Source organism: Seriola lalandi, unplaced genomic scaffold (genome assembly GCF_002814215.2).
Source record: "Seriola lalandi dorsalis isolate HSWRI2012SDOR001 ecotype SW California unplaced genomic scaffold, Sedor1 jcf7180002054695, whole genome shotgun sequence".
NCBI lineage: Eukaryota > Metazoa > Chordata > Actinopteri > Carangiformes > Carangidae > Seriola > Seriola lalandi.
In genome coordinates, this window is record NW_019525248.1 from 521,901 (window position 1) to 537,214 (window position 15,314).

The 15,314-nt window shown below is 41.1% G+C and overlaps 1 protein-coding gene across 5 annotated transcripts in view; it reads left to right on the forward strand.

The window, feature by feature from the left end:
- The window catches only part of garnl3 (GTPase activating Rap/RanGAP domain like 3), a 70,427-nt gene that overhangs the window by 12,347 nt on the left and 42,766 nt on the right, over window positions 1–15,314 (forward strand). For 4 of the 5 annotated variants that reach the window (XM_023423985.2, XM_023423988.2, XM_023423986.2 and 1 more), the window contains exon 2: window positions 10,665–10,734. In XM_023423985.2, coding sequence (XP_023279753.1) covers window positions 10,665–10,734 — 70 coding nt within the window. Of the gene's footprint in view, window positions 1–4,726; window positions 5,015–10,664; window positions 10,735–15,314 lie in introns of those variants that run through there. The other variant, XM_023423987.2, reaches the window with a different exon arrangement.

The following is a 15,314-nucleotide window of genomic DNA, read 5'->3' on the forward strand; positions in this document are numbered from 1 at the left end:
GCTAAAACAAGAATTTTGGAGACTTCATCTTAATGTTTTTAGGCCGTTTTTAATCAATGCAATCAACAGATTAATCCATTATCAAACTCATCATTAGCTCAAGGCAGAGCCATTCAGAAGAGAACTTTATTCGTCTCTGAAGGAGCAATTCAAGGCAGCGGTGTCGTCGAAGCACACATGAACAACTCACCTACACACATAAAAAGGATCTATAACAGTGGCCAGTCCATAGCTGCTCAACAAGACGAAGGTACATATTATGATTTAAAAACAATAGAGAGAAGTCAGAATAACAAGTGGGTTTTTCGGTGTATGCGCAGGGCAAACTGACCACAGGTCTAACGGCTTCTGGAATAAAACCAAACTTCTATTTGTTTGACATGCTGGTAATCTCAAACACAGTCCTGATGGCGTTCGCTAAAAGTAGTCATATGTGGGGTCACTGATAATCTCATATGCCTTGTCGAGGGCTTGTTCAGTGTCGAGCTGTGCCAGGCATCTTTGTGTTTTGCCGGTAAGTTAAGAGTTGAGGTTGACAACCCCTTACAGTCAGTTCTTGTCCTCTTGACAAAGCGAAGCAAAATACATGAAAAAGTTCAAATACTTTAAATAAAAGAGGAATAAAATGTCAGTATTCTCAGATCTACTCCAAAGGAGTTAAGTTCATGTAGGTGGTGCAGATGCTGCTGAGCCTTTTTCACAAATACATCTGTGTTTTCACTCAATTTCAATCCGTCACCAAACACAGTTCCCAGATATTTGCAGGTCAATTTCAACACTGTAGCCATGACTGTTGGAAGTCGGATTAGTCGATGAGTCTAGTTTAGTCTTCGTTTGAATTTAATTGCAAGTATTCTGATTGAAGTTAGTTTTCAAGCAAAAAATGTCCCATTTTCTCACATCTGAATATATGTTTTTCTTTACTCTTACATGATTGTAAATTAAACAACACACATTTACAGCCAGATTGAGTTGTCTAAATTGTCTTTTAGCAGTAGAGATTTCATTGAGGGCATCACAAAAGACACAAACAGCTCTTGTATGTTTGTGGAAGCAGGTCTCGGTTTCAGGTCATTGTGAGGAACCAGTGGATTATATTCATCACCTGCAGCAGACAATTGTCACATTACACCAGCTCTTTCTCTCACAACAGTTTTGCTCTGCATTCAGGTCGATAGCTCCTACGTTGACATTAACGTTAATCTTTGAACAGGAAGTCTTCCCCATTTGAACTTCCCTTGTTGCAGACCGAATTTACAAGCGACCGTTGAAAAAACCAGAAGCCCTTATGCAAAGGACATCGAGGCCAGTGCGTGTCAGTGGGAGGGCGTGTGACAAAGTTGTGCTTATGCAACATGTATGAGTGTCTCTGGATGTGTTTGTGTGTGTGTGTGTGTGTGTGTGTGTGTGTGTGTATGAGATCAGCCTCTAGGCTCTAATTAGAGGTCGGGGTGTTCAGGTATCTCAGGTTGGTTGTTTGTAACTCGATCCTGACGTGAGAAACCAAAGGTTTTATTTTCAGTGGTCTTTTATTGAAACAGCGTTGTTTTTCTCCAGGCCGTTGCAGATTTCAGCTGCATTTCAACCCGAGCTATTTTTAAAGGTGCATCCACAGTGAGAGAGGAAACGGGAGAAAATGCCATGTGTGTCAGTAGCTTTAGGTGTTTTCCTGTGGTGTGGCGAGCCACAGAGGGGGGTTTCTACTGATTAAAAATTGATGAGCAGCTGAGTGTCGTGTAGCCTGAGCCGAGCATTCCTGCACTCTTTCATGTTGTGTGTGTGTGTGTGTGTGTGTGTGTGTGTGTGTGTGTGTGTGTGTGTGTGTGTGTGTGTGTGTGTAGTGTGTAGACTGAGCTGGAGACACAGGCAGTGGCTGGGCTATTGTGAAGGTATCAGATTTTCCTAAGCTCATATGTCACCTGCTATTCTGCGTGTGTGAGCAGAGACCGGAGAATTAAAGTCCTTCTTGACATGTTTTTTTGCCTCGTTCCTCTGTTTTCTTTACATGTCCTCCCCCTCAAATGTTCAATATTGCTCACTGCACACACTGACAAGTGACAAGTACTTTCTTTAAGCCTTTTATTTCCTTTTCCCCATCCTCCCCCTGACTGTTCAAGAACCTTAAAGGACAGATTCACATTTTCTCAAGTCAGTCTTTGTACCAATATTCACATGCCCATTTCTGCTGTGGTCGCTGTGATTGCACCAGCTGTCCATACTGGCTGAGAAGAGATCCTTTTCTATTGTAACGATATTCCAATGTAGAGGACGCGGGACAAAATACATTCTTATGTTGAACCAAAGCGAACTGAGGCCAAGCTTTCAGTTTTTTTAGGACTGAATTCATTCTTCTTCTTACGATTCCTGCACCGCAGCTCAGCAAGGAAACGCTGTCAGAGGAAATAAAAATCAGGCAATTTATTTTGGCAAACATCCACTTCATTAGAAAAAATTGGACTGTGGATTTAGTCCCCTCATCTCTTACATTGGAATCTCATCAGGAGAGGATCTTTGTTTTCTGTTTTACATATGGGCATGTGAATATTGTTTTATCACTGATCTGAAAAAATGTGATCTTATCCTTGTTGTGTTTGTCGTCTAGGAGACCCCAGGCCTTCTTTAATGGCGTAACACTGTTTTATCACCTTGATACATGACCTTCCTCGCTTTTATGACAACTGCTTATAAACATTTTTTTGAGCTGATGACCGATGTCCGTTACAGAATATGAAACATTACTTCTGTTTGGGGTTTCAGGCTCCCAACTGTAAAACATGGTAAAATACAATGAAGCTACGTGTGACTGATGCTGACAGCAGATTTTACACAGTTCTCCCAAATCCTAAACAACCCTATTTGGATTTCTGTCACTGAAGTTTGAAGTTTGCTCATAAGAGGTCGAACAGGAAGTTCGGTGACTTTAACGTCTCAATGAAACTAAATAAACTACGTAGGATAAAACACTGTATATGTTTTTAAAGAGGAAGCTACATTCGTTCACTTCACCCTAGAAAAACATGAACCGTTAATAACCATAAACTGGATAAAACTGGATTTTTGAAGCTGGTGTCTATGTCTGTATAATCTGATAACGATATAGTAATTTTATTTTATCATGAGCATGACATAAACAATAGATTTGTTCTATGTTTAAAGAATTGTGACCAAGATACATACGAAATGTACTATACACACGATAGTGATACGTCTGCAATAAGCTAATGTCAGCTGATTTATTGGCTCAGCTCTAGTAATAAAAATGCTTTATGCTCATTTCTGTATTTTGTCACCTTCATCAAATGTGCAGATCCTGTGTGTGGCAAATGAAAGATTCTCTACTTCAATGCTTTTCAGTACTTGGCTTTAATGAGACCAGAAAAACACAAAAACAACATGTAAAGGAAAAACAATAGGTGATTGTTATTATTTTTACACATACAGTATCAAGGTCTGTGGGATCCCAAACAATGAGGCAGTCAAGCAGTTGTCAACAAAACACAAGAGTGGATGTTTGTTGTGGCACGTTGTCACTCAATCCCTCTAATGAACATGGCAGCAGTGTAATAAACGCCGCTCTCAGATCTGTGCATGTGTCGCTGTGTCGTCCAGGAGACCAGAATGTTGATTAACCCAGGAGTTAATCAATAGAAGGTAGAAAAGTGCATTTTGAAAACATAAAAAAAAAGGAGAAAAGGAGGAGAGAGGTTGCATGAATGAATGAATGACCTCATCACTGCCTCCACCTCCTGCTGAGTGGGATTATGGGTAGACCCTGGAGAGCTCTTAAGAGTGATTGATTGGTGAGGATCTGAGAGGCCAAAGAAACACAAAGATCATTTTCCTCTGAGAGAAATGGTGCTACCCATTTATATAGGATGTATAACTCGTAACTGATGGCTTAAATCATTCACTAATGTTTTATAGATCAGTTGTTAGAACAGATTTTGGGTTGCCAGGTTGTGGAAGAAAAAAAATGAATCTATAAACAACATATTAATATTTACAGTTTTAGACTTGATGGATTAAAACCTTGATTAATGTCTTACTAACACTTATAAGGTCAGAGCTGATTAGAATGTGGGTGAGTATTTATTATTGAATTTGTAGCATTTGAAAAGATAAACACCTGGCAACCCCAAAACTGCTCTTATCAATGGTCTATAATTGACCTATTAAGGATTATTTCATGATTTACTAATAGCCTATTAATTAAGCCATTAGTTTCACCTTCATAAAGGCGTGACTTATTTGCAAATTTGGATTTATTTCAAAATAAAAGCTGATGAATTGGACACTGGATGATGCAAAGCTGCGCACAGACATCTGCATTTTTCTGTTCCTAATTTACCAAGAATCACTTCAAAAATGTAAAAAAAACGTCGAGGGTTCCCTTCATATTTGCTCTCAGAGCTCACACCGGGTGACGAGCTGAGAACCTCAGCCTCAGTCCTGCATTCTGACATCACTTTGCGCTCCAGGATACTGTCACTGTAGAGAAGCTTCGCGTAATTGACGGTGATGTAACAGCAACTCAAAGAAAAAAAAAACGAGCGATAAGAATAATCTGCTCTGAATGGTGCCTTTTGCTCTGCAGAGCCTCCAGCATAAAACTGTGTCGGCTTGAAATGCACCACTGATGTGTGTGTGTAAGAGAGAGGGAGAGAGAGAGGGAGAGGGAGAGTGAGAGAGGAAGAGGGGGAGAGAGAGATCACACAGTAAACACACAGCTCCTATGGCAGAGCTGTTCCGCTTCACCATCATGCTGTGACCAGTTGCGCGCAGAGCCAAGAGCCAACAAGAGTCCGACCACCAACCGGGTTCAGATCAGCTGTTGTCGGAGTTTGCGCCGCAGTGATGCTCCTGAGCTCTTAGCGAGAGGAGAAACAGACGGGTGGGAGACAAAAAAAGAGAGACGCCGGTTTGTTGTTGTCGCCTTGTCCGCTGGACTGACATCGCATGGGGACATGAACAGTGTGGATCCAGCGTCTAACAAACTGTTGACTTTCAATCAGCGGTAAAAAAAAACCCAAAACAAAACAAAAACAAAATCCTGCTGTTACCTGTGTTTCTGCATGCCAGCTCTCATCTGTTGAATGCATAGCTCTCTGCCGTCGCTCTGTCATATCCCTGCAGCACTGGCATATTTTATTATGCAGCCCCGAGCAATTTAGGCGAAGCTGGAAACACCTGCTCCGGTTTACACAGCGTTTGTTGGTGCGTAAAGTGCCTTATTACCCTGCTGGATCGGCTAATAATGTTTACAATAATCGACTGTTTGGGTCGAGTTTTCATAGTTGTCTAGTTATTTAGTTAGTTATGTATCAACTGCACGATTTATTGATCTTTTTTCCATTTACTCTGGGATGGCTGGCGAACTGAGCGCCACTGAATCCACAAGTCTCCAGTCTGGAAGTATTGACGCTCCTCAACAGACTCTTTCCGCCACAACAGCTTTTAATTATGCCACAACGCTGGTTTATTATGTGCAGCTAGTTTTTATAAAACTGTATGGTTCATCCCTTGATTGTTAATTGAGCTATCTTTTTTTCTTTTTCTGGGGGAGGACAGACATTACAGTGTGTACACGGAAAATCGTGAATAATTCATGTCGTGCCTTTCAGTTCAAGGTAGACTGGAGGTGCATGCACCTCAGGCAGTGTATGGCAGCAACAGAATAACGTATGTGGCCGCGCTGAAGGCGAGCATCTGGCTTTAACTGTGCAGCTGAGTTCAGATGTAGTCCAAGGTTACTCTGTGGTAGCTCATTTCCAGCCTCTTACTGTTGATGGATCTGAAAATGCCACCACTGCAGCAGCTCTTTACCAGTTTTAAAGCAACACCGGGGAGCTCAGGGCTGCAGTGACACTTGAGCACTGTAGAGAGATATCATATAGTAAACATACAGCTCTTATGCCACAGTGCTACCAGCAACAAAGCCACTTCTGTCCATGTTGCAGCAATTGTGCAGAGACGGGACAGAGAGGAGACCAAAGAGAGTGAAAGGATAATTTCATTAAATGCTCTTGTCATTCTGCTGCTATGGCTTGTTATTGCATGAATTGGCCCCTCCATTCATCACTGTAGCAAAATGACTGTGACTTATTAGTTAATCAGAAGCTGTGGTACTGAAGTGTCTGATGGGTTGGTGTTTGTGTGTACTGTGCATGTAGTGCACCAAGCAGCATCTGTATCATCTGTGTTTGTTATTACTCGCAGGGACTCAATATCAAGTCTCATGCATCTCAAAAAAATGATTTGGATTCACCCAAGTGGACCTGTTACACATGGAGGAAAAAACTGTTGTGAGAACAGTTCTAATGTGTGTCATTTAATGTTTGAATCTCACAGCTCTGCAGTGGGAACTGCTGCAGAAAACAGTCGACTGACATTTGAATTATTTAGACTGTCAGATGTAGTTGCCAGGTGTGGATGTATTTGTGAGATAGAGATGCAAAATGTTGATAATTTCTCAATCTTCTGCCAGTTGATGAGCTTTTTCTATGCTTTCCATCGTCACTCTCCACAGTCTTGTGGTTGGTATTTCTTCTACACCTGTTAGCATTAAGGTTCTTTGGTGTATTCTGGCTTTTCTGTCAAACAGAGAGACCCACTTTACTGAATGATTTAAGAGTTTAAAGAGTCACACGGTAGGTGATGTAACCCATAAAAGGATTGGCTTTTTCTTGAGCGGCACAAGGAGGATTCATATGATGGGTGGCAGTGTGATTTATACTTCACATTTTACTGTATGGAGCCTTTCGGTGGCCGCTGTCCATTGCCTTGTGACAGAAACCACAATTTGTAACCTTTCCCGTACTCCATTACTGAGGGCAGCAGTTGAGTAATGAATATCCATTTTACCTCTTTCTGTTTCAGAGCTATTTCTCATTGGTACAAGCTTTCAAAGTCATTTTTCTTTGGCTAACAGCCATTATGCTGCTGGAAAGTGGATACCTGAACTGTCGGGGTGCAGAGTTCAAGTTATGATATCCAAACACACGGACAGCTTTGAATGCAGGATAATGGTTTCAACTGTAAATCTCAAATACATGTTATGCAGCATGTCAAGAGTGTAGGTTAACAGGGCATGCCTATTTATATATAGTTATTATCACAAGACTGAAGAGTCTGCAGCCTTGCTAGCAGCTCTGTGTGGCTGTACTTTGGCACAGCTTTGTGCTAAATGCTGAAGTTACAATTCATCCTAGGGGAAACATGAATGGCTGTTCCAAATTTCATGGCAGTCCAAACAATAGCTGTTGAGATATTTCAGTGTGGACTGAAGTGACTGACCAGCATCACTGTCCCCCAGAGCCACACAGCTAGCGTCGCTAAAAAAAGAAGAGAATAAAAAATAGACATAAAACCTCATAATATCAGTGCTTTGTAAGCAGTCTTATTCAAAACAAAAATAATAATAATGAAATAAATGAATAAATCTTGGCTCAAACTCAGCACTTACTCAATATTGAAAAACTAAAGATTTGGAGCAAAAACATAACTGGGACAATTTTCAGTCCTTAGTTTGGTGTAGAAGAAGATTTCCTAACGGTACAATCACCACTGTTAGAGGATGTTTTTTTGTTGTTGTTGCTTTGACTCCTCGTACATACTGTACTTGAAATCTGGATGTGTCATTCTCACTGCGTTGAACTCCTAGAACTCTGTTGTTTCTCATCAGTCTCCAGGCATTTTACTCCCTTGGCCCGTTCCACCTCTTTAATAGGTGTCAGCATCACTTGAGTGCTGCTTATCTGTTTGGTCTGAAGGAAAACACCTTGTGGGCAAACAGCTCTCTTAGTTCACCACAGGCTACACCTCCTACATGTGTTAAAATACCTCTCATTTTAAAAAGTGAAAAAGCTAAAATTGGACAAATGAATATTTTCCCACATAAACAAAGGAACATTCTCACCCTGGCAGCCAACACTTTTCCTTCGGGCATTATACAGCCAAGTGTTGAGGTTTTGAAAAAAAATCTGTGTGCACAAAAGGCGCCAAGTGACTGATGCATAATAACTCAAACCAAAAAGCCAAACCATTTAACCAAGGTTATTCAACAAAACATCTCTCTTGAACCACTGCCACTTGAGAGTTGTTGTTGATGCTACATGCAATTTTAAAACAAAAAAAACAAACCTCAACATCTATTTTGTTCACTTAGTCATTTTTGCCTTCAACAAAATATCTATTCATATATACATTTAAACATCACCAAAAGCCCCGGACTCATTAGACCTTTCCTGAAGGAGATGAGCTTCACTAGGAGATAGAGTGGTTTTCATTAGCAAGGTGGGTGGGATGGGTGCCACTTAATTATCCCCCTCCAATGTACAATCCTTTTCGTGACCCCGTCTTAAAGGAAAGGTGAAGGGTAGGAAAGATAGCTACCTGGGTGCTGAGAAGAAAAAGTGGGTGAGGTAGGACCCTGCGATGGAGTACATGCTGCGATGGAGCTCCAGCAGACCCCACCCCAGTCGCCAAAGCAAGCAAGCAGGAAGAGAGTGAGTAAGGAAACAGTGATGGATAGGCTACATCCTGTAGTACAGATGCACTTTAAAATATGTCCTTTAAGCTTGAGTCTACATTATGTATTAACAGCCCCACTCTGCCTTCATCTCTTCCTCTGCAGAGAGAGAGAGAGAGAGAGAGAGAAACCTGACCATAGAGGGAAGAGTTAGGGGGGAGATGGAAGGGGAGTGGGGGATGTGGTCTGGAGAGACAGAGGAAGCAAAAAGCATACAGGTCATATCACGGCTCGGACAATCGTACAGATACTAGATACATATTTTGCTGATATTTTGAGCAATTTATGATACGTTTTACGAACTATTCCCTTAAACTATATCAAATGCTTGTTTTGCCTCGGCAACACAAGGGTCACGCATGCTTTACCGATTAGATACAATCTCCATTTTCATGCAGCTGCAGCGTGACAATCAAATGTCTTTATATATGGGGTGCTGACTTTGCATTTTGACAGCATGTGCGAAGTGTTGTTGTGCATGGGTAGCGTACCGACACCTGCGGGTTTGTATCATGCTTTCCATCATCAGTCTAATCCGTGATGCCTTCTTCTTACAAACCTTGACCGACCACTATAACCACCTTATTCCTCCTGACATTTTCCCAGTTTAACCAGTGTCCCTGCATAATGTGAGAAATTGCTTTGGCATACCTTGTCGCTTACCACTGGCAACGATTTTGCTTGTCTAATGACTTCATTTTTAATAGGATTTAACCAGATTCGTATTACATTTAGTCTCCCAAAGAAATCAAATCCTATTAAAAGGGAGCTTTGAGAACACTGCTGTTTTGCCTGGCTGTGTGTAGTTAGATGAATTGATCATTTCAGAATAATATCCCAGCTTGTTCTTTCTGTTTCATTTCACTCCACGATTTTAGGCTTTTTACAATGCTATCAAGTGATTCTTCTGTATGGATCGGGGTGGATCGATAGTAATATGATCATCATGACTAAAGTTAAGGAGTGATACATGGGTTGTTCAGAGATACATTGGCCAATTCACTGCCAATACACGGAGCCAGAGTCTCCAGCAAAGTTCTTGTTGGGTCATTGTGTTGTGAGTTAGATGTGAGGGTTGATGCCACTCTCTTGTCTGTGCATTGAATATGAAGCCTAGCCTAAAGGCTGGTGGAAACAGCTAGCCTGCCTCTGTTTTAAGATTAAAAATATTATCAAAAATGCTCATTCATTCCGAAATGTAAAAACATTTCAAGTTGTGACCACAACCTGTTTCTCTATGTATTTTATACACCAAAATAATCCATGTGAGGGGTGCTGGTAGGGGGATTTTAAACTCTGTGGGGAGTTAGGCTAGCTGTTCCCCCCTGTTCCCAATCTGTATGCTATGCTAAACTTAGCTAATGGACTCAGATATGAGAGTGGTATTGATCTTCTCAGATAACTCTGAGCGTATTTCCCAAAACATCATATGTCAAGATACATTCAGCTTTAATTGAGAAGCTTTCAATAAATTGTACAGTTGCATGTGAAATGGATTTTAGTAGTCGTATCAACTACTCTGATTTATGTGACGCCAGAGAAAAAGTAAACTTGTGACTGTGTTCCTAATATGTGATATACAGTAGGTCTATGTTACAAGTGGCTTTTAAGGCCACATAAACTTTAAAATCATTGTTACTCTTGTTGAGCTTAAAACATATTTAACTTTCCTGTTAGCACTACTTTTTCGTTCTTCTGTCTGATGCGTGTGTCACTTTCCCTCACATATATTAGTGATTGTATCTACTCTGTGTGTGCATTTGACTATTTGACCAGCAGTCAGCTCTCGCAGCCAGTCTCCATCTATCACTCGGGTTTAATTCAATCAGGACCCACATCTCAATCAGAACTGGGTTGGCCGCCGCTCCCAGCAAGTCACCATGCCACTGCCAACAGAGGCACAGACAGGAGGAGGGGAAAGAAAGACAGAAAGAAAAAGGGAAGGGGCGAGTGAAAGAAAGAACGTAGTATGAACAAAGTGGCCATGAACAAGAAGACAAAGTGAGATAAAGAGACTTCAGAAAAGCAGATGCTGCAACTGCCCCTTGTGCATGAGTGATGTGACCGTTTATGTGTGTTTGTGTGGTGTGATGGAGGACAAATAGGCCGTGTGTCTGACCATGCGTTTGTGTTACAGCTCTGCCTCGGAGGACCTGGGCTGCAGGCGTGGAGACTTCAGCAGGAAACACTATGGTTCGGTCGAGCTGGTGAGTCCCACCCACAATGCACTCATCTGTTTGTTGCTCTCTTTGTGTCTCAGCGTGTCTGTCTCCTCATCCTCCTTCTTCTTTTCATGATCTCCCCTCCCTCTCTGGCTCTTCTTCTCTTTGCTGTTGGCATGGATGGACAGCAGAGGGGGACTGATGAGTCATGACGTATTGGGTGTGGTCCAGTGATGTGCTTTGCCAGCGTGGATCACAATGGGTGCTCCACTCGCAGTGAAGCGGGGCTCTGCTGCCTGTTCAGCCTCCAAAGTTCATTTGTTTTGTTTTGACGCTGCTGGTGTAAAGCTGCTGCACAGTGTGTGTCTTTGTGGTTGATTACTAAGCTGTTGAGTCATTGTTGCTTTGGGGGAGTGTTTGTGAATGTGCATCCCTCCACTGTGAGCTGAGCCTGTACATTCCGATAGCCCAGAGCGACAGGAAGTCCTAGAGTTATGCACTGCGATCGTACTTCCTACCAGAGACATATTGTGGGTTTGTCCATGAGTGCTGCACACCACGCATGCGACTGATTAGTGTTGAGGAGAAACCACAGGCCACCTATCAGCACTAGCAGACTTACACTACACATAATACTTCTGTGTGTATGTGTGTGTGTGTGTGTGTGTGTGTGAGAGAGAGTGGGGGTGGGGTGGGGGCGGGTGTATGTTACAAAAAGAGAAAGAGCCGTATCCAAACATTGTGGTGGGTGTGAGCCAGAATGAAGTCACTGATAGCTTCGATATTCAAATTATCACAGAGCGACTGTTCCTCTTTTATGCTTCACGTGTTGTTTTTACTTGTCACATCTGGTCAGTGTTGTCTTTTCACCTGCGTCATCTCTAGAATTGAATATTTTTCATAGCATCTAACAAGCTAAAGGGTTTTTCTAATCGTCCATCACGGATGGATTAGGTGTTAGATTAAGATGATATGTATTTGTCGATTAGTATAATGGATGAAAAGATAGAAAACAGGTGTAAACATCCCTGTTGAAATGACCACCATAGGCTGCAGCCAATAATTATTTTAATTCATGATTGATTTATTGATGGTTAAATCTATAAAATGTTGCATAATAATGAAAAATGACCACAACAATGTATCTGAGTAAAGTCCAAGACCCAAAGATTTTCTATTTTCATATAAAAGAGAGAAAAGCTGCAAATCATCTCATTTAACATGTTCGCTGTTTGTTGTTGGTCATTTTCTGTCATTCGACTAATGGTAGCTGTAGTGCTCACCACATCAACCTTACAAGAAAAGCCATCTCATTTGTCACTGGTGAAATGTGACCTACGGTAAATTCGAAGTACATTTCCCTGACAAGGACTGTAGGTGCCATGTGAATTATGATGGTCTTCCCTCAGGAACAGAGGCAGATGTAGCGCCACAAAACCTTGCTTTGAGGAGGTCGGCGTGGATGAGTGGGCCAGAGAAGTGTGTGAGTTGGACTTGCTACTGTTCATTGTCTGTTTCCAACCAACACTGTTTTCCTTTAATCATGACCTGAAACCTTTTCTACCCTTAATCCAGATATTTTGTTCCCTGAACAAAACCTTCACTTACTTCCCTTATCGACTTTCTCTACAAGCTCATATTGATGAGTAGTTTATTTTAACCAGCACTGGTACAGCCTCCTTAGCTTTAGTTAGTTAGTATTTAGGGCATTTAAAAGTGCTAAGAAACGATTGCTAATTCAGAACTACCCTTTCATTCGTGTTGTAATTAGTGGGGATTAGGTATAGAGGTTTAATCAACTAAGTGTAAATGTATTAGTAAAACTAAATTCACATAAACCTAAAATAAAATAAATAATCCTTTCCAGTATGAGTCTGTTTTTAAGACACGGTGGTTCCTGAAGGGATCAGAGGCTGTGCGGTATGTTCAATAAAAGAGTATGTTCATAATGGAAAATGAATGGCAGACCTTGATAAACCCAGGTTGATCTTCGGAATAACTTCAGGGAAGATAAGCATGTGATGCCAAGCTTACATTTCAGCAATTATCTTTGGTCCTTGACTCTGCAGTGAAATTAAGTCTTTGTTTTTTCTGTGGGACAAGAAATATAATTGCTTGTGTGAACACAGAAGGAAAACTGTTTTGTCGAGTCCGGCGCTCGTACTGTAAAAGGTTTTGTGTCTCTGTGGGAGGCTTGTGCAAAGGTCGGGGAAGAGAGTCTGTGGAAATTCGGGTCCTGATGCCTTTTAGCGAACAAACAGCTCCTCGTGTCGACAGGAGACAGTAGACGTTGAATCTGTGTGCTCATGGTCTGTGTGTCTGTCCGATGTGAAGTAGGCGAGATATTAGCATCTTTCCTCCAAAATCATAACTATCTTTTTACTTCCTTTAACACAGGAGACCTGCTTCCTACAGACAGTCAGCAAGGACCATGATCACACTAGTCCTTTACCAGGTGGTTATTGGTGTTAACCATGACCATAGTCATCTCCTAACCTTAAGGCGGTAGCCATTTAACCCACTTTCAAAAACCTTAACCATGTTCTTATTTCAATATGAGAACGTGATCTTTCCCTAAACCTAACCTGAACCTTTCGTCGTATAAAAAAAACTGCTCTCGTGTCGTTTCTAGAGGGCATGGAGAAACAACATATTTTGTCATTTAATTTGTGTGACTTTTTGGATAAAAGTTGAATAATTAAGTCGGTGTAATCAATTAGCTTTTCTGTTGAATCTCCACTATTCTGATGTGTGTTACCTTTTACAGTATATTTCTCTTTGAGGGGCCTCAGATGGATCCCGCCTCTACCAGACTATCGCTATACCAGGGCAGCAAAGACTTTCTGTCATATCTGTGCTTTGGCCTCGCACTTGGTGTCTGTGGTGGTGTGATGTTAGTGAGCAGAGCAGTATCCAGCAGAGATAACCCTGTTGAGGTCAGAGCTCTCTGAAATGCAGGCCAAAGATTTGGGCAGAGTGGTGGTATATCCTTCAGTTGCAGTGATACTTTTATGGCTTGGCAAAGAAGAATGGAGGATAGTTCGTGGCTAGCTAAAACTGCAACTAGTCTGGTACCATCATTCCTGCTTGTGTTTGTTGGAACAATGTGTTTTTATTTATTCAAGGCATTAAAAGCATTTAGTCCTTTAAAAGACTGAGATTTTATATTTGTATTTGTGTTGTATTTTACAAATACAGTATCAAGCCTTAAATGTCATTATTCAATTAATGAATATTTGATATAATTTGATATCATCTCAATTTATTCAATTTTTAAAAAAATTTTTTTTTTTTACAATAATCAGTCAGTTTTTTCAATTAAATCAAATTAAACAGAGAAGATCTTGTGCCTATAAAGAAAAGTTAGTGACCTCAGCATTGTATATACCTCATTACGACTACAGTTCACTTCACTGTGTGTGTTGTATCTTTGTTGACTCCGGTTTATTCCCAAACATGTTTTCTCAAAATCTCAACACAAGAGGGAGATTCTGATTCAAAGCAGGGTCTCCCTAATAAGACAGACCAGCATAAGCAGAGCCATGACTCACCCTGTCTGTTTGTTTTATTTTTGGCATCATGGAATTGGCGGTAGCAGTTACCAATAAGAGCAGGCACCTCCACAGACACCGTTGTGGTGATATGATTCACTCTCGTCCATGCGTACATAAAACCAGCAATAGGATCCAGTTACATTCGAGTCTATTTATGGAGAGCTGCCAGAGTGTGAGGTATAGAAACTCTGTTCTAACTCTAATTTTATAATGAACCATCTACTTTAGGAAGTTGTAGCAATCAGGGAGACTTTTGAAATAAAAATTGTCCTTTTTTTTTTGTAATGATAATTAATGGTTGTTTTCAAGGTTTTCTGTTTGCTAAACGTTCACATCAGCATGCTAACATGCTCACAGTGGTAACTCTGGCACATTAATGTTTAGCAGGCACACATTTGCTAATTAGCAATAAGGGGGTGAATGTCAAGGACAAGCAGAAGTTTTGATGTGATGATGTTGCTAGAGAAAAGTCAAAGGGAAGTCGAAGTTTTTACAGTTCATCTACAGACGTGTGGTGTAAGAGGAGAAATACATTCTACTGGTGCCAAGATTTTTCACTCTGAACCACAAATGTCGACCTTATAGTGGTGTTGGATGAAAAGTCAGAGGATCAACCAAAGTCATAAGGATTCACCCTCTGGGGATCATGACTGTCTGTGCACAATTTCATGGCAGTCTATCCAGGAGTTGTTGAGGTATTTCAATCCAGATGTAAGGACAGGTTTACTTACATTCACTCTCAGCTTATCAGAAGCTCAGGGTGTTGAGGAATATTAATATACTCACAATATGTTCATCATGGGATTTTGTTTTCCTGAATAAAAGTGAGAGTGGAGAGTCAGTGATGTGCATGTGTGTGTGATGTTGCCTTGTTCGTGCTGGAGGTCCCTCTTGTTACATGGAAAAAAGTAAGAGACAAAGCAGGAAGTTCAATTCACTAAATACACCAAGGAGTAAGGAAAATCAATACCCTGCTGCTGCTACTACACACACACACACACACACACACACACACACACACACACACTGGCCATCAGCCCATATTACATGCCCAAGTCTTCCAGTCAACAC